The sequence below is a fragment of the Cloeon dipterum genome, chromosome 2 (assembly GCF_949628265.1).
Source record: "Cloeon dipterum chromosome 2, ieCloDipt1.1, whole genome shotgun sequence".
In the NCBI taxonomy this organism is placed as follows: Eukaryota; Metazoa; Arthropoda; class Insecta; order Ephemeroptera; family Baetidae; genus Cloeon; species Cloeon dipterum.
The window spans coordinates 4,165,250-4,183,080 of NC_088787.1; the positions used below are offsets into that span (position 1 = coordinate 4,165,250).

General features: G+C 39.2%; 2 protein-coding genes across 2 annotated transcripts; one reads left to right on the forward strand and one right to left on the reverse strand.

Annotated features, from left to right (window-relative positions):
* Positions 1-966: 966 nt before the first annotated feature.
* LOC135936376 (uncharacterized) lies at positions 967-4,288 on the reverse strand. The gene is made up of 3 exons (XM_065479170.1): positions 2,091-4,288; positions 1,786-1,936; positions 967-1,566 (listed from the first exon to the last, which is right to left on the reverse strand). Exons 1-3 carry the CDS (start codon positions 2,487-2,489, stop codon positions 1,079-1,081), a joined length of 1,038 nt encoding a protein of 345 aa, XP_065335242.1. The 5' UTR covers positions 2,490-4,288; the 3' UTR covers positions 967-1,078.
* Positions 4,289-12,436: 8,148 nt separating this feature from the next.
* On the forward strand, positions 12,437-13,653 carry LOC135938107 (uncharacterized). Its single transcript, XM_065481645.1, has 2 exons — positions 12,437-12,552; positions 12,917-13,653. Exons 1-2 carry the CDS (start codon positions 12,519-12,521, stop codon positions 13,474-13,476), a joined length of 594 nt encoding a protein of 197 aa, XP_065337717.1. The 5' UTR covers positions 12,437-12,518; the 3' UTR covers positions 13,477-13,653.
* The last annotated feature ends 4,178 nt before the right edge of the window (positions 13,654-17,831 follow it).

The following is a 17,831-nucleotide window of genomic DNA, read 5'->3' on the forward strand; positions in this document are numbered from 1 at the left end:
TAAAAATCAAAACAAGGGTTCACCTATTTTTTTATGAATGTTCATTTTTTACAAAATTATCAGCCTTTTTATGCTATCCAATTTAAGAATTAGAGATTTCAGCCGCGAAATTCAAGGCCGTGTGGCTGGGGATCCTCTTACTTAGCCAATTCATCCAATTTATTTGCCTAGTGCTGGCGGCTGGCCGCATTTTCTCTGGCGGTTGGCAGCTTCTGCCCACGTGACCCAAAATTGGCCGACTGGCGGGGCGCGCTGGGTTGAAACCTCTACTCTTGCGTCACACGGTGAAACTCCGCATGTTGAGTGCCGCATCTCGCTGCCGCACGCGCCGACACACGCCGACACAGAGCAACGAGAAAAAGTGTGCCAAGCAGTGGCCGCCCGTGCTTTTTTTTATCTCCCTTTCTGCCTATTAAGAATTTGATTTGATTCCTCGCACTCCTCACTGTAATAACTCGGAGCCAAATAGCTAAATCAGCCAAAATGGAATCTCCTGAATAGCAATCAGTAAAATTAATTAAAATAGTTTCGGTTTATTTTCTTTATCAAAGTATTTTCTAAAATTGCAAAAGGTTTACTTTAAAAAATCAGCTAAAAAATTGAAAGCTGATGCGAGTCAAATGTCTTATCGCATGACTAACAGTAGCAAGTTGCCTTTTCTCTCTTTCGCCTTTCATAAAAATTAAAGCAAAAGAAAATTAAAATTTTTAAAGTTAGTGTTCTACTTGATTTCGCGTTTTCAACGTTTTATTTTAAATTTTTGCTTCTATTTTTTCTTAAGTAAATGTTTAATCTGTTTATTTATTTACGAGAAACTCAAGGGAAAGGTTTAACAAAAAAATTATTTAAAAATTAACAATAAAGATTTCAACTATTTTATTTGTTCCTAAAAATATAAAGTTACATATATTATTACGTTTCAGTAGGATATGCGTCTGTATAACGAACCACAAAATAGGTTTAATTATTTAAATTTAATTTTGAAATTAAGATTTGGTTGTGCAAATGGCAGGACTTTCAGGCAGTGCGCACTGACTCGGAAGAATAAGTGTCTTCACAATGTTGGTGACCTGGAAGTTTACGGTGCAACGTCATCGTACAGGTGTTCTGGTTGAGCAGGGCCGACGTCGTCGTACTCGACTGGGGCATGAGGCGCCGCTCCAAATTTCTCGAAACTCGTCGGCCTCGGAGGCAAGGGAGGCAACACTCTCACTCTCCTCGCCGATCGCGAGCTGAGACAGATCTGTTGCTCAAAGAGACCAGGAGAAGGAGGCGTGGCAGCGACCTGATCGTAAATGAATTCCTTGCACTGCTCTTCATCAGGGCCGACGTCCGGAACTGATAAGGGTGCAGCGGCACTTCTCGAATCCTCATCTTGGACTTCAGCTTGCTCGTCACGGTAAACGGACAATTGTTGAGCCTCGTTGGTGTTTTGCGTAAGGGGATGATTGTTCCTCTTCTGTCTCAGGATGAGCCATAAAATGATGAGACTCAACAAGACGACGCAGAACACGATGGAGCAGATCAGAATAATCAGCCTGTATTGGTGAAACAAGCTCGGTAGCTCTGTAAATAAAATATAAGAGGCATATTTTATTGGTTTCATTTTTTGGGAAATGGTAGTGATGATTGGAATGGCTAGCCTACGATACGATATGCGTCATTTACTCTAGCATGAAAGATATCGCCCTTAAAATTCGTAGAAAAATATGCTTTTTCTTTCTGTTTGGCATTAAAAATTAAGGTGTCAATGTCAAGTGAGCTGTGTGTTCAGAGGAAACTTACCTGGGGAGGCCTTGAAGGATTTTGCATCGACTGCAGCCTTCACAAGCCTGTATCTTGACTTATTAGTATCGTCATCAAACATCGTCATCCAAAGATTTTCACTTTCGTCCAAGGCAAAAGTAAAAGGCCAAACAGGTTTCTGCCCAGCAACCTACAACCAAAATATTCACCGACTCCATGATTAAGAATTATTACCTCAATTAAATGAAAACGGGGAAATTCTTTTTATTGATATAGCGGTGAGTTAAATTCTTGAAACCACAAGGCGGCCATAGTTAAAAATACAATAATAAACCTCTCTATACCTCATAAAAACGTTGCTCCTCAAATGGCTGGGAAGTGTTCCACGAGGAAGTGTAATTCTGATACAAAAAGGCTGCATACATGGTCCCGTGGTTGTCCATCAGCATTTTGTATGGTCTGGCATTCCATTTTCCGATTAATATCGGATTTGCAGTTCGAGTTCCTTTGCGGAGTGCGGCAACGGAAACTGAATAAAGTTCATTGGAGTCGACATTGCTGAGGTAGAGCTTTCTCGCTTCCTCCTTAGGGGTCAGGGCAATGGAATAGGTCACTATTCCTGGCGTTTCTACCACCCAAGATTGATTTTTTTCCAAACTAAACACTGCAATGTGCTGTCCACCCAACATAGTGATGTAGGAAAAGGTTCCATTGGGTGTTTCGTCAATCACCAAATCGTTCATAAATTTTTGGAAAGGAAAACGGTGAATTAGTTTGGTGTGGTTGTTTTTGTTCAAGTCAATGGTCCAGAGCTTGTAACTGCAATTTTTGCTACCGCTGTCCAGCACCCATAGCTTTCCAACGGAGTCCACTTCTAACGCTTTTGCTTTTTCAATTTTGTTACAGTCTCCTTTTCCCTGCAAATAGAGGAATTGATTGGCTCTTTTAAAACAGAGTCAAACTCAAAATTTTGCCAAAATATTTAAAACTCGCGGCCACCACAATAAAATTAGGTGCAATGACTCAAAAGAAGTATACTCATAATTGTATTTTTGACGCGCGTTTCCTAATCTCAAAGATTTAAAGGAGCTCGCAGCAGACCAGCGTTCAGTTTTCGAACTTTCAGTGCGGCAGTTTATGCAAAATTTATAAAAAAATTCGGCTAATCGACACTTTGATAGCAAGTCTCGCAGTTTTTTACAATTAAACTTCTTGCAACTCTTAAAAGAATTCAAGCGTTTTTCTGGTGTCACGCACAACAAAAAGGGGAAAAATAGAGGTCCTGACTAGAAAGTGGGTCAAAAATACCTGCATATGCAGCGAAAGAGCAAAAAAAAAACGCCTCGCTGCGTCTCCTTCATACGTGCTGCAATTAATCCCTAATTTCTTTTTTTCGATTTTATTGAAATCAAATTTCCAGCACAGCTCGAGCTTCTCTATATGCAGATTAAAAAAAACTAATAATGCACACAAACGAAGTGCTACTTACGTGAATGTCCCACGAAGGGAATGGAGTGAGCTTCGGGGACGCACAGGTCGCTCTGCGTGTCGGCAGAGACACCAGACTGACAGGAATGCCATCAGAGTATTTATCAAGGCTGACGAAGATCCTTGTCCCGTAGACAGCCATGTAACGAGGCTCGATATCCTCTGGTTTGAAAGTTCCAGCTTCCAAGGCCTGTTTCCTGCTCGCCTCCGACGGCCACTTGAAATCGAATTGATTCCACTCGTAGAATTGAGTGAAGTTGGCGGCAATGGCCAGAGATGAAAGGCAGAGCAAGAAAATGACACACAAGAACGGATTCATGCTTCCAGCCTTTTTATGCAATAACACGGTCCACAACGAAAACCAAAATGGTAACCATGCATTTTGAGAAAATTCGGAGCAGAGTGACGAACGAGAAGACGAAAAATAGAGGAATGGCGGTGGATCGAACGCACACCCGGCTTTTGTACGCAAGACAACCCGGAACTTTTTTAATGAGATAAAAATCAGTAGATTGCTATTAAAAAAAGAACAGTCGGTGACACACGCTCACCGGCTTGTCGTGCAAAACCGCAGCTAAATATAGTTTTTTTAAAGCGCGGAAACGTGTGCACATTTCTTAACCAAATCGCGATCACTCGCTAAATGAAAGAAAAAATATTTAGGCTGATTATTTCAAAAATAATAATAATAAGTCATATTTATCATATCCATTTATCGTCGTCTTTATTTCAAGGAGAAACTTGTAGTGAAATAATGACGCGATCTTATCCAATTGAATACTTTGGGTCAAGACCTCAGTTTGGACTTCAAAAAGCGACCCTTGAGTTTTTTCCTCTTCTGCTTTTCAAAATCAACTGCAGTCTGATCCTTGACCCGGCGTGGTTCGACGCGTTGGCTCGAGGTCACCTGGAGACATGACTGCTGGCTTCTCGCGGTAAATGCGCAAATCACTTATCAGTCATCCACTGGAAACTGCCAGTAGCGCCAGTCCATTTCGTCCCATTGCAGCTCGGAAATTGGAGCACAAAAACTCGCGCTGAGCTTGAAGGTGGCGTGAAATGAAGAGAAGATAAATTTAAATTAATGAAATCAAACGAATTGACTCTTAGTAAATTTGTCAAAATTTTATGAAAAGATCATCTAGTAAAAAAATTAATTAGTAATTATTTTAATAATTAATTCTTGCAATCATATAATGTAAAATTTTATTTTTGAACAGATAAAAGTTTTAAAATACATTTTCCGTTTTTGTTGTTTGTTGTGCGTCAGAAATTCGATAAGAAAACCAAAGCCGGCTAAACCGCAGAAATAATTGACGATAAATTTAACTGCGCTCACTCGGCTCGATTGGATCGGAACTCGTTGTTATCTCGCAAATACTTGGAAATTTGCGGTTTTAGCGAGTGACTCAAGCTGACCGATTTGAAAACGCTATTCAACACGAGTCGCCGAGCCACACCCTAAGTAACCATCGAATCGAAATTAAAAAAGGACTCAATGAAATTGTCAGATAATTCTCAACGTCTTTGGTCTTTTTTTATTAAATGTATTTTTTTGGTGGTCTCCAAGAGAACTTGTCGTCCCTGACTTCCTTTTATGGCTCCAAAAGATCATGAAAATTTTATCAAAAAAATTATCTATGCTAAATTTTCTCCATGATTATAGAGTTTAAAATCCACCTGTGGAGGACAATTAACTGGAGGTGAAAACTTCTCATTGTTTTTTCATGTGGCGAAAGAGGGTATTTATTATATGCGCGAGATGCACGAGACGGCTAATTGTGAGCGGCTCTTGCTCTCGTCGGTTCGGCGATTGCCGCTCCGCACAGTTTATTGTGCGGTTCCATGTTTCATATCCACCGCAATCACGTAATCATGCCAAGTGAGGGGTGTTTTAAGAGACCAAAAAGAGTGATTTCCAAAAATTCTACCTGCGGGAGTCCATGCAAGTTTTACTCATCGTAAAAGAACAAATCGATTTTCAGTATTTGTGAAGAAACACGTGGCCGCACGTGGTGGAAATTGGACGTGTTATTATTTCTATTAGCTTTCTTCTGATTGGGAGCTATTAAAATTGAATTGAAATTTACACCTGAAATGAATTTAGCTTCTTTATTTCTTATAGAAATGGCAGGAGAATTTAAATTGTGCGGCAAAGTTATTGAAATTTATTAAAGCAACGCCATCTATAGATTTATCAGGAAGAAATTGTGTAGCAAAAGGAGAGCAGGCAGAGCAATACAGCAGCAGTCGTCAGTCGTCAGTCAAAGAGCAGTATCTCGTCAGAACGTCACCGCGCAGGAAGGCAAACATTCTCATTCCTGCCTAAAGCAGTATTTATTTTTAGCTCGAAGAGTTTTCATATTTCCTTTATTGAGGGATATTGATCAACGCAACAGGCAAGTATAACTGCATCGAAATTAAGTAAATTTGTGATTTTTCTAACGGAGAACTCTAGTTTTTCCGATTAGTCAGATTAATTCGTAAATTCCAGAATTCCACACGAGATTCTTATATCGGAATTCCAAATATTTTAGTTATTCTTCCGAATTCCTAAAAATAAATACCAGAGAGATGGACGATGATACGAAACTGGCTTTGGCCAAAGAGAGGATGAATAGCCTACTGGCACATGCAAAAGATCGTGAGGAATCCGTATACAATAAAATCCTTGAAAACATCGCCGACGAAACGCAAAGAAATCAGCTCGCCTACCTTGGTATGCGAGACTTTATTTTTTGTTAAAATTTTTTAATGCTATGAAAATTTCTCAGATCCTCGTCTCCAGGAATATTTACTTTATCAACTAACCACGCAAGAAGGATACCAAGACGAAGAAACGTTCCAATTCCGGTTTGAAGCTTTGGAATTGTTGCTCACACCGCAGACAAAAAGCATTGAGCTGTCCGGTTTCATGTCCTTTTGTCCAGAAGATTTGAGGGATGACATATTCATCGAGGTGAGATTTATTAAATTCCAATTTTTTCTTTAACTATTTGACATTTTCATAGGTGCTGCGGTTAATTTCGAATAAAGCTCCAAATCTGAATTATCTTAAAATTCGAATGCACTCATCAACCGTGGAAGAATCATCAATGCTGGAGCAGCTAATTCAACTGAAAAATCTGCATACTCTGATTCTGTTCTGCTGTCCGATCCATTTTTCCCGTGTAATGGAGCTGTGCAGCAATTTGAAATGTCTGCAAGAAGTCAATGTGCAAATCTTGTACGAGCGTGAATCGATTGCTAGCGTCGATTTGGATGCCTTCAAGGATAGTTTTTCCAATCTGAAGGTTTTCCTTTTCACCGTCAGCCTAGGAAAAGAATCACCCGAAGACATAAAGAGACTCGAAGAGCACCTCTGGCGGCTTTGCGTCAGGGAACTGCCAAATCTTCAAGTGGCTCATAGGTACGCAGAACGCTACTCTTTCCAGAATGAGGAAAATTTGCGCATGATAGATTTTCCCTCGGATATTTCTGATTTGAGACAACTGTGCACTCGCCCCAACACCCTCGGAATGCATTTGATGTTTCCCAACGTCACCCACATCGACGTACGTAATAGTTTCTTTTCTCTCTAAATCTTGACCTAAATGGTTTATATTTAAATTAACGAATTTCACCCGGAACTTTTGCATTACTTCTTTTTTCAAGATCATTAAAGACCGTCTTTGCTAACGAAGTTTCTGAGCACACCAATCGATTCTTGAGGATCGAATTAGGTAGAGTGGATATTTTATCCGACCAAAAAGTGCAGAGCGACGTAAGAACTTTTTCCCGCCAAAACAATACGAACGTATATGCGAGAATTACGCGTGCGTGAGAGCTTGCTGTATGTGACAAAGAAGTTATTCGTAGAGCCGGTCTCTCTGCAAAAGCTCAAACCAGCTCTCACCCATGCGCACTTCTCGCAAATACGTTCATATTTTTTGGCGGGAAAAAAGTTCGCACGTCGCACTGCACTTTTTGGTTGGAAAAAATATATTTTACCTAATTCGATCCTAAAGGGTCGATTGGTATGTGCTTCAGACACTTCTTCAGGCATCGTATTATATATTATTTTGATTATTTTAAACTTGAACTTTGGAATTCCAAAATTTCCAGATCGAATTCACGGAAAACAGTGAGATTAGAGAGATAAATTCCATGCTGAAGTTTTCCAATATTGAAAGCTTGGTTTTACACCATCCGCCTTCAAAGGAGATCGTGGAATTGTTCCTGACCACTTATGGGCCCAATTTGTACCTTCTCGTGGTCGACGCCAAACCCAGTCCAATGACCTATAAATTCAAGACGATTTTCTCTCTCTGCCCAAAACTGAGGCAACTCGGGTTGTTTAACGTGGGAATGAAAGACGACTGGCTGAAGATCCAATTTTTCGCTGAATTAGAGTATTTCGATTGGCAGCCTCCAGAAAATGAAAGGTAATAACAATTTATCATTTTATTTCTTTATTTCATTTTTTATTGTTTTATCCAGATATTAAATGATCAAATAAGTTTAAATTCCCTCCAATGCGAATTCCCAGCAGTGGTGAGTTTTATGCGCTTTCAAAAAGCGATCTATTTTCGCGCGGCGGAGGAATACGGACGTTCTGATTGATCTGCGGCGTTACTCGTCATTTTGGGCCAATCAGAACGTCTGCGTCGTCCTCTGCTGGGTCAAAATAGATCCGTTTTCTAGTGAAGGAACGAAACTCTTTTAATGGTTGAAAGAAAGCATATTTTTACGTTCCGAACACTAAAATCGGTTAAGCCAATCGCTGTTGCGACAAATGCAAAGATTTTTTACGTCAAAAATTGTGTTTTAAAGCTTCACCAAAAACTTGAATTTCTTGGATAAAATTCACAGTATAATTTTCCAAAGACTAATGGCTCATTTCAAAATTTTGATTTTTAGCCACGAAACCGCATTCCTTTCGAACATCCTTTCGGCGCCAAAACTGCAAACTTTTACCATGCGAAACGAGTATTTCAACGTAGACGACCTGAGAAAGGTGTCAACCTTGATTGCTGAGAAGAAGATCCTCGGCAATCTCGACCAGCTTCACTTTGTTCACTCGTCGGCCTTGGAAATCGATGCAGACTACAAATCGGATCCTCAATTCTCTCAATTCGCTCTGTTTTTTCCAGCTTTTTGTGCAATGATGAAGAATGCGATCGCGTTTTGTGCCAATTTGAACGACGTCCATGTCTACATCCACTTTCATGACGAGGATTTATTGGAGTACATCGAGGAAAAATACGGAACGAGGGATGTAACTCATGAAATTATAAATTTGGAGGTCTTCCGTACGCTTGAGGAGAAAAACCTTAACAAATTTCTCAAAGTTTGCAACGCTTACAAATAAATTTATGAATTGATTCATTGTCACGTATCGAAAAAATAACTTATCGAAAGTAAAATTTGTTTTTCAGGAATAGTTCAGTTTCTGACCAAAATTATAATATTTTTTCGTATACACAACACGCTTCTATGCAATTGTTATCAGATCTTCCTCAAGCGCAATAAAAAATAAAGTGACAATTTTTAAATGCAGCTTCAAACACCGGTAGTTTTTGTTTCAAAAATATTTATTTGTCCCTTTTCTGCTAGTCAATAATTGTGGAAAGAGATTCTTCATGGGGCGGATTACGGCAACGCAACCTTGAGAGAAAATGGCAACGCTGGGCAAAAGGATAGCATTGTACAATGTTTCAAGGTAAAGTTGCCGTGATCCCCCCATTTTTGAATATCGATATTATCGCCTTAAATAAATATCGTTCAGAAATTTTGTCCTAGGGGGTCAAATTAAAGGCCAATAACCAGTGTGGACTAATCTTCACTTTAAATACAATGCTGCTTCGCGCAAAAATAAAGTCCGAAACGATTAATTTTATGACGTTGAAGTGTTGCAAATAATTTTAAAATGATTCTACTGCCAATTAGATAGCAAATAAATTTGTGTTGCACTATTCATAATATTAAAAGGGAATGAATCTCTCAATCAGAGCCACAATTAATTTATTTATTACACAATTCCAAACTGGAGAGCAAAAGTATTTAAAAATAAAGACAAAAATTAATTTCAAATTCAGACATTTATTTTTCTGGAATTTTCATGCGCTATTTTAAAGTATCCATATAATCGGTGAGGGTTTCATCTTGTGTAACAAAGAAGAGCAACGCTTCATTAGGCCGACGGTTCCTTCTATTAGCTAATAATTCCTTGGAAAGTAAGGAGGCACTGTTTTTAATGGTAAAGCGAATATCGCTATTTTTAAGTTTGGGAAGGAATGCAATCGCGTTTTTTAGCAGCTCACAAAGGATTGGGATGAATGAGACCAATTGAGCAAAAACTGGTTTCTTCCTGAAATCCATGGGGATCTTTGAGTTGGAATCACCAATAAAGGAGAACGAAACAAGGCTCTGTAAAACCTGTTTCTCCACGATCAGGGAAGACAGGGTGCGCAGGTCTTCAAGATCGCACCATTCGCTAATCAACGTAAAGTGCTGGAGATTTGGAGCTGCAGTAAGGATATTGCACAGTTTGGCGAAACTTTTCCTAAAATATTTTAAAACCAAATTCAGTTATAAAAAAATAAATCAAAGTCTTTAACGACGTCGTTACCTGGGAGGAAAAAGGGAGAACTTCGTCAGTGCGTCACAGTTTTTTTGGTTTTTGAATTCTGGTCCATCATCGGTCATTTCCAGCAAGTACAGGGTGAGACGTTCCAGTCTCGGGCATTTGGAAAAAATTCTTTCGTAAGAGTAGGTCATTTTCTCCCTGGCTTCAATCATGAGAGAGGTACAGTTCGGCCCATACTTTTCCAAGAAACTGTCCACCACTTTGGGTGACGAAACCCACCTCAATTTTAAGCTTTGAACCGACTTAGGAAATAGCAACATATTTTTAATGGCATCCTCGATGTCGAAGACGCTAAAATAAATCTGGATCAAAGTATAAATACCAGGAAAATTAATTTATAAAACTTAACAGCACTGAAATTTCATTTTTAACTTTTTAAATCGTTTCCTTGAGATTAAATTAGCCGATTTACGTGTCTAAAATACGCACAAAAGCGTATAAACTGTTCTTTGGTCTTTTTAGGTGCATGCGACCAATCAGAGATGCGCTAACCAATTGCTGGTCTAAGATCGAGACTGCAGCGCCACAGCGGCAGCCTGGGTCGATGTGGCGTTGCCTTCTTCCATCTTATAATAAAACTCATCTGATTGGTCGCTTGCGTTCTCGTGGAGCTTTCTTATTGGCTCAGACCTACAAAAATTAACGGTTTGAACGTTTCGCTAAAATTTTGCTAATCAAGGAATGTTTTCAACCACATATATACCGTCAAAAATGAAATTTCAGTTTATATTTAAAGTAATTACCTCCAAATCGTTAACTTTGGTAAAGAACAAATGTAATTCGAGCGTGTTTGGCATGCACTTGAAGGTTTCTAAATTACTTTCACCAGGCATGATGGCATCAAAGCTCTGAGTAAAAGTCATCAATTTATTGGCGTACTTTGGCGAACGAATATCGAGTCCTTTGAGATTTAGAAGGTTCTCCATGCAACGACGCCAAAAAAGGTGCGCAATTTGTTCGTATTTGTCCAGCACGCCAAAATCAAAAGAGAGGCTGCAAGTGAGGTATTCCAAGTTCGTAAAGCTCTTCTGGAAGACCTTGACATCATCGATGAATTCAGTCTCGAAAAATATCTGAATTTTGACGCTTTTGAGGCTTGGAAGGCTGGTGCAGAGCTTCAGAAGGTCCCGATACTTCATCGAGCACTGCTGGAAATCCAGATTGGTCAGACTTTTCAAGTTGACGATTGCGTCCACGATTTCCTGGTCGATGACGAATTCGTCGGAAACTTTCAAAGTCAAAACGCACGGTGCTTTCGCCTTAATCAAATGCATCGCCTGCTTCAAATCCTATTATAATTAAATTAAAATTGTTATAAGTCTAACGCGTGCCTTGGTGTAGTATTGTTCTTTGAGATAGTCGGGACAGAAGGACATTACGTCAGTCAGATCGATTTCCTCAACCGTCGGACTTAGCAAAACTTCAAGGGCATTAAAGATTTTGATCAATGTCCCCCAGCATCCGTTTCTTCCCGGACACTTTTGTTTCATCAGTTTTTGTAATGCATTATATCTCTGAGATTCATCTAAAAAAGTTAATTGTTTAGTGAATAGAAAACAATTTGAGGAATTTTTAATGAATTCCTAAAGAATCTTACACGCGTACCTTGCATTCCAACGTCAAGCACTATCTGCTCCGAGTTTATCATGCTTTCGGAGAGAATGGACGAGATTACTTCATCCAAGGGATCACCTTGGTTGTTCTGTATTGGTAATGATCTCGACTTGGCGATAGAAAGTCTCTCCTCGTCATTCATGACTGGTTTCTCAGCTAGGCTTTTTTTTCTTTTGTGATATATGTAAAAAAGTGAATTAAATTACTCATGCGGAGATTTACCTGACAATGAGTGAGGCTAACGATGGTGGGGAGACGTCTCAAGGAGTTGATCACAGCTGTGTGTCTCCTCTAACAATGAAAGCTTGATTTTAAAGTGTAGGTAGGAAGGTAGGACTTTTACGCCACCTGCAGTGACATTAGCGAGCGAGAACCCCAGCTGGGAATACCCTGGCGGGAAACACACGCGGTCGCTGTTTCTCGTCCTTGAAATGAAGATGACACATACATCGATCATAAATTTGACCTCTCTAATTGTTGAAAACATGAGCCAAACAATTATTTTTTCATTTGTTTAGCGAGTGAGTTGCTCACAATCAGGAAATGTGTGCACCACGCAGCGATAAAAACTATTTCGAGCTATGATTAATACGCGATAAGGCGGTAAATGTGCGTGTCGCATGTTTAAAAATATACTCTAGCTTTATCGACTATTTCGATTAATTTTATATAAAAATAAATAAATATAAATGTGACTAAAGAGTGAATTAATTGACTGTTTTGGCTTGATAGGCTTCAAAAATTGTAATATGTTGAATATGCAAATACATACCGCGTGAATTTCCAAAAAGTCAATATATGAGATCCCCACTTTGTATATATGTACAGCACTGCCTGACTGTTATTTTTCTCCAATCGCAATCTACTTTGATTTTTTATCAAATTAAAAAGGTTCCGGGTTGTTTGACGTATATAAGAGTCGGGTGTGTGCTCAGTCCAACGCCATTATTTGACTCTCTGGTTGCGCGTCTCTCCTTCCGAACTTACACAAAACAACGGTTGCATTTTTTTGTTTTCGTGCCTTTTGGGAAAGGCTGGAAGCATGTCTTCGGTCCTCGACCTCCTGGACTCGCCAGGTAAGTTTAATCTGGACACTGTTCCCTTGGAAAAATGCCAAAAGAAATGGGGGAAATTCATGTTTCTTCGTAATTAAAACCTACCAAAGAGCACATTTTAATTATTATGTTGCTAAAAATGACGAATACTAAAGGGTTCGCTATGCAGCCAACCGCAGCCTGGGCCGGCATTTTATTTTGTATTATTTCTAGACGCCAATTTCCAGTTTCACCTTTGTGAAATTTCTCAATATGGTTGTTAATCTTAATTAAATTATTATCAGTATAATATGGCTGGTCATGTCAATTTATTCAAATTACGCCAAGTTATATTCCATTTCCCTTGAGACCAAACCAATCTCATGCGCCTGTTACACCTTTCCAGAACAAATCAGCGGGAATAGTACTGCAATAGCCGAGGTGCAGGAGAGCAGCATCCTGACGGAAAAATTGCACCAATATCGGCTATTGATCCTCATTCTGATCTGCTCCAACATGTGCACCGTGATCCTGTCGAGTTTGATCATTCTTTTGCTCGTCCTGAGAAAGAAGAGGAACAAGTCCATTCTGCAAAACACCAACGAGGCCCAGGAAATGTCCGTTATCGCCGACAACCACGGTGACGTCGGCCCCGCGGAAGTGCCGCTGTACGAGGAAGTAAAATACGACCAGGCCGCTGCCAGGCCCCTTTCTGCTGGTCTCTACGAGAAGCCAATACGTCTCAGCCCGCGATCGGCGAAGAAAGTAAAAGCGATGCCTGAGAGGCAGAGGACTTTCGAGAAATTCGGAGAGGCACCTCGTGCTCCAGTTCAGTTCGAGTACGACTACGTCCGCACTGTTGAACCGGAACATCTGTACGATGACGTTGCACCGGAAACTTCCACGACACCACGTTGCAAAGACGCTGCTTCCGAGTCTGCGCAATACCTGAAACTCTTGCCTTGAGCACAATTATATTGGATCTCTTTTGTAAAGCATAATATAAATAATTGAATTTATTTTGTGCTTCATAGACGCATGTACCATTAACATGTATCGTAATAATTTTTTGGAAAAATTAAAAATTATTCCTTGATTTTATGTTTGCAATCAATCCGTATTTTTCAAATTTAATAGATGTAAAATAAAATCATAAATTCAAAAAATCAATTTCTTCGTTTCTCTCTCCAGCAGTCCGTCATATTTAAATCAAAAGCTATAGAAAAGGCCTAAAGACGGTAGCCTCCTTGGCTTTTCCTGCGTTTCCACCACTTCCCCTCCGTGACTACTTTTCTCCTGCTGCGCTGATCAAGGTCGCGTGCCCGCCATCCGCCATCGCGTCTCCACCTCCCTCGATGTTGCTTCAATTAAAAGAATCTACTATAAGGAAGAAAGGGCGAACAATACTGACGAAAAATGTTTAAACGAGATCCATCATAAAGTAATTTCACGCCGCACTGAGCCGCAAAAGATATTATACTAATTAATCACTGAACTTACTTGCCGCAAGTGCTTTTTGCAGAGAGAAGGGAAAATCAGCTAGGGTGCAGTCCTTGAGCTCTGGTGGCAGGACTGCCTTAAAACCGTAATCTTGAAGCGAACTTAGCCTATACGCAGACCAGATTTTCTTCAAAAGGTTCGAAAACCATGAGGCGGCAGCTGCGAGGCGACGCGAACCAGCGTCTGCAGTGCTTTTTCCTTTGGAGTGATACAATTGTGGAACGATCTCAAATCATAGCATTATTAGAGACTCTTTTCTCGTTAAGGAAACAAATTAGTTTGATTCTGTGATTGGTAGTGGTCGGATTAAATATTACACAATCAAGATCGAATTAAACTGGCACTTTAAAGACGAAACTATAGAGTTAATAGTTAAAGTTCATTTTAGATCAAAATTTAACATGAAAGCAGGAGAGACAGGGATTTTTGGCCTGCTTGCATAGTGCAAAATTAAAAAAAAAGTATAGAAAAGATTTCGCGTCCAAAAATTCCTCACCGCGGAAGTGCTTTCTGGTTTGTTTTGCTGTCTACCAATCAACAAAAGCTGCCAATGAACTCGACTTGAAAGTTGAGAGTTAATCAGCGTCTCAAACTCGCAGCGTATATAAATTCAGTTCTAAACATGCGAATAATTCGAATTTAGGAACATGCTCTTTAAAAATTGAAAACCTTGCCAATGGCTGTAAAATAATCTTAAATATTAAAATTGGTTAAAAATAAAACAATTAATAGTTGCAATTAACAATTTTAATAATGAAACAATCCAACGTGCTTATTTTCATATGCATCGGAAAAATGATTTATAAAGTAAAATAAAGATTATCTAATCCGCTTTACTCTTTTTTATGCATTACAAATTTTGGTTTAATTTGGTGTCATTCCACAGACTCTAAATTATGATAATATAATATATACGACATCGCTATATACATAAAATATAGAATGCATCACTCGATTTCATTTGTGCGGCCGTGAACAAATTCTAGTATTTATTTCCATATATCTAATATATAAATTGTAGGGACAGAAAAATTACATTTACATTTCTACAGTTATTTATTTGTTAAACAATATTTTGTGTAAAAAAATGTCAAAATTCAACTTTATGTATACTTATGAAATAAATACAAATAATAATTTTTATGAGCTTAATGATGTCGAAGGCAAGATGATGGGCACAAGTAAGAAAAAAGCATATGTTTCGATTTATGAGTTGATGTATATTCTCGTTTCGTGTGAAATTATTGAACCCTGAGTTGAGAAATCTGGAAAATTGGTCATAAGGCAGAGTCGACAATGACAAACGCGAGAAAGGGAACACAAATAAATTTGCGAAACAATAGAAACGTATCTCGTCAAACGCATGCGAAAACCAAGCACGCCAGCAACGGTGTTGGGGCGCTACGCAAGCTCCTTTAGCTTTTGGACCAAATCTAAATCAGGGGTTTCCACATTTTCAGCGTAGTCTAGCGCACATTTTCCCTCTCGGTCTTTCGCGTGGACATCAACGTGTTTTCTCAGCAGTTGTTTAGAAACGTCCCACCTTTTTAATTTGCAAGCGAGAATCACCGCTGTTTCACCCGAGTTGTTTTTTGCGTTTAAATCCACAAATCCTTGATCCACGAACCACTGATATTTAATGTGAGCATTTTTGGATCTAATTGCAAAATGCAGAGACGTATCTCCGTTTGGCAGACGCTGTTTCACTAAATCAATATTTTTCTCAGCAATGAACTGAAACATGGAAAATTGGTTTATCGCGTGGTGCGCAGCATTTTTCCCTTCAAAATCTGTCAAAGTCAAATCCCCACCAAATTCTAGGAGTTTATCTACTACATCTGTGCTTCCTCTTTGTGCGGCGTAATGCAAGGGGACGCACCCTTCAAAATCAGCTTTATTTACGTCTGCTCCATTTTTGAGCAAAAATTCGAGGGGTCTTAAGTTAGAATCATGAAAAACTGCAAAATGAAGTGGGGACCGTCTAAAATTATCTAATGAGTTCACATCGACGCCTGACAACAAAAGCTCATTCACGAAATCCAAATGATCGTAACAAACCGCAAAATGAAGAGCTGTCCAACCGTCATGGGCTTGTTGGCTCAAATCTCCACCAAGGGTAATCCACGTTCGCAAAGCTTCCAAATCCCCCATTTTCGCGGCCACATGCAAACACGATTGTCCTTTTTTATTCCTAAAATCAAGGTCGACATCTTTCGTCATTAAATAGTCGACACAATCTAAGTTTCTTTCCAAAGCAATATCCAATGCTCTTTGGCCTGTGTTATCCTTGATTTTTAAAGTGTCGATTCCGATCATATCCAGAAAATCCATAGTCCGATAGTCCAGAAAACTTTTGTTCAAATCTTCGTCAAAACTCTCTATAAAAATATGCAATCCAGTTTGGCCATATTCCGTTGTTTCCTTAGCCAACAGACAATCTTTGCTGTGCAACAATTGAATCAATTCTGATCCAGGTTCGGAGATTAATCTATAGCAAGCGAAATGAAAAGCGTTCCATCCGTTTTTGTCTTTTGCTCGAATATTAACACCGGACTCAATCAATTTGTGAACTAATGTCACATAACCGTGTTCGACTGCACACATCAATGCAGTTCTTCCTCTTTCATCAACTTTGTGAATATTCCTTTGAAGCATTAAGAAATAGTCCAAGAAAAGATTGTAAGTATCTGAACGACAATTCCCCGGATGTCCGCTTGGAAGCAAACCATTTAAGTCAACGCCCACTTCGTCTACAAGCCAAAGGCACGCGTCCAAATTATTGCGCATTACTGCTAAATGTAACGGACTTTCACCTTCAGCTGTGGCCAGGAATTTAATGTTTGGGCTTTTTTCCAACAAGTACTTCGCAATTTCTATGTGGCGATGAAATATTGAGTAGTGGAAAGCATTCCATCCTTCTTTAAACTCATCAATTTCAAAAGAAATGGCGTCACGTTGCAATCCACTGATTTTTTCTTCCAAAAGAAATTTTACCAGGTTTAGGTGAGCGTTTTGAACAGCGACTATTAATGGATCGCGGTATATATTCGCTTTTGTTTTCGTTCCTTTAGCGCCCTGTTCTAAAAGGATTTTTACGTTGTACACATTTCCTTTGCAGCAAGAAGTGTAAAGAGCCTCTTCAAGATTTGAAATCACAACTCCCATTTGCACAAGTAAATCGAGAAGTTTATCGTGCTTCTTGCAAAGCAACTTATTGACTGCGTATATTTCATACCCTTTCGACTTGACCAACTCTGGCAATGAACTAAACTTCTGTCTCAGCATCTCAAGAAAGGAAATGGCGTTGTATGTTTCCGCATAAGATAATAAATGAGGCAGATATTTTACCAACTGAGCCTCACTTTCAAGAAAATCCATTTCAACAAACTGAGCGGCAATTTCGTCGGCATGTTCAATCGATAAGGTCAAGAGCTCAATGTCATTTGCCAGGTAAATGTAATCTTCTCCTCTTTCACTAAATGATAGATAAGGTTTCAAAATCCCGAATGTGTATTTTAAGTTACTCAAAATAACTAATTTCATAAAGTTTGCTGGACTTGATTTCGCTGCTGCGAGAACAGTTTCTCTGTGTAAATTCATCAATTTTTCATTATTGAGAATTGTGGAATAGAATAGATCCAGAAACCTGAAACACTGACGAAACTTCTCAATGTGATGACGAATTCCTACCGTATTCTTCCCGTTCAAGTCAAACAATGGTACGTTGGAAGTAGTATCTACCGTAATATCTCTTATGAATTTTTCGGTTGTGAGAAATTCAGCAAATGTCTGATGTAAGAAAATGATTCTTTCGTTTTCAA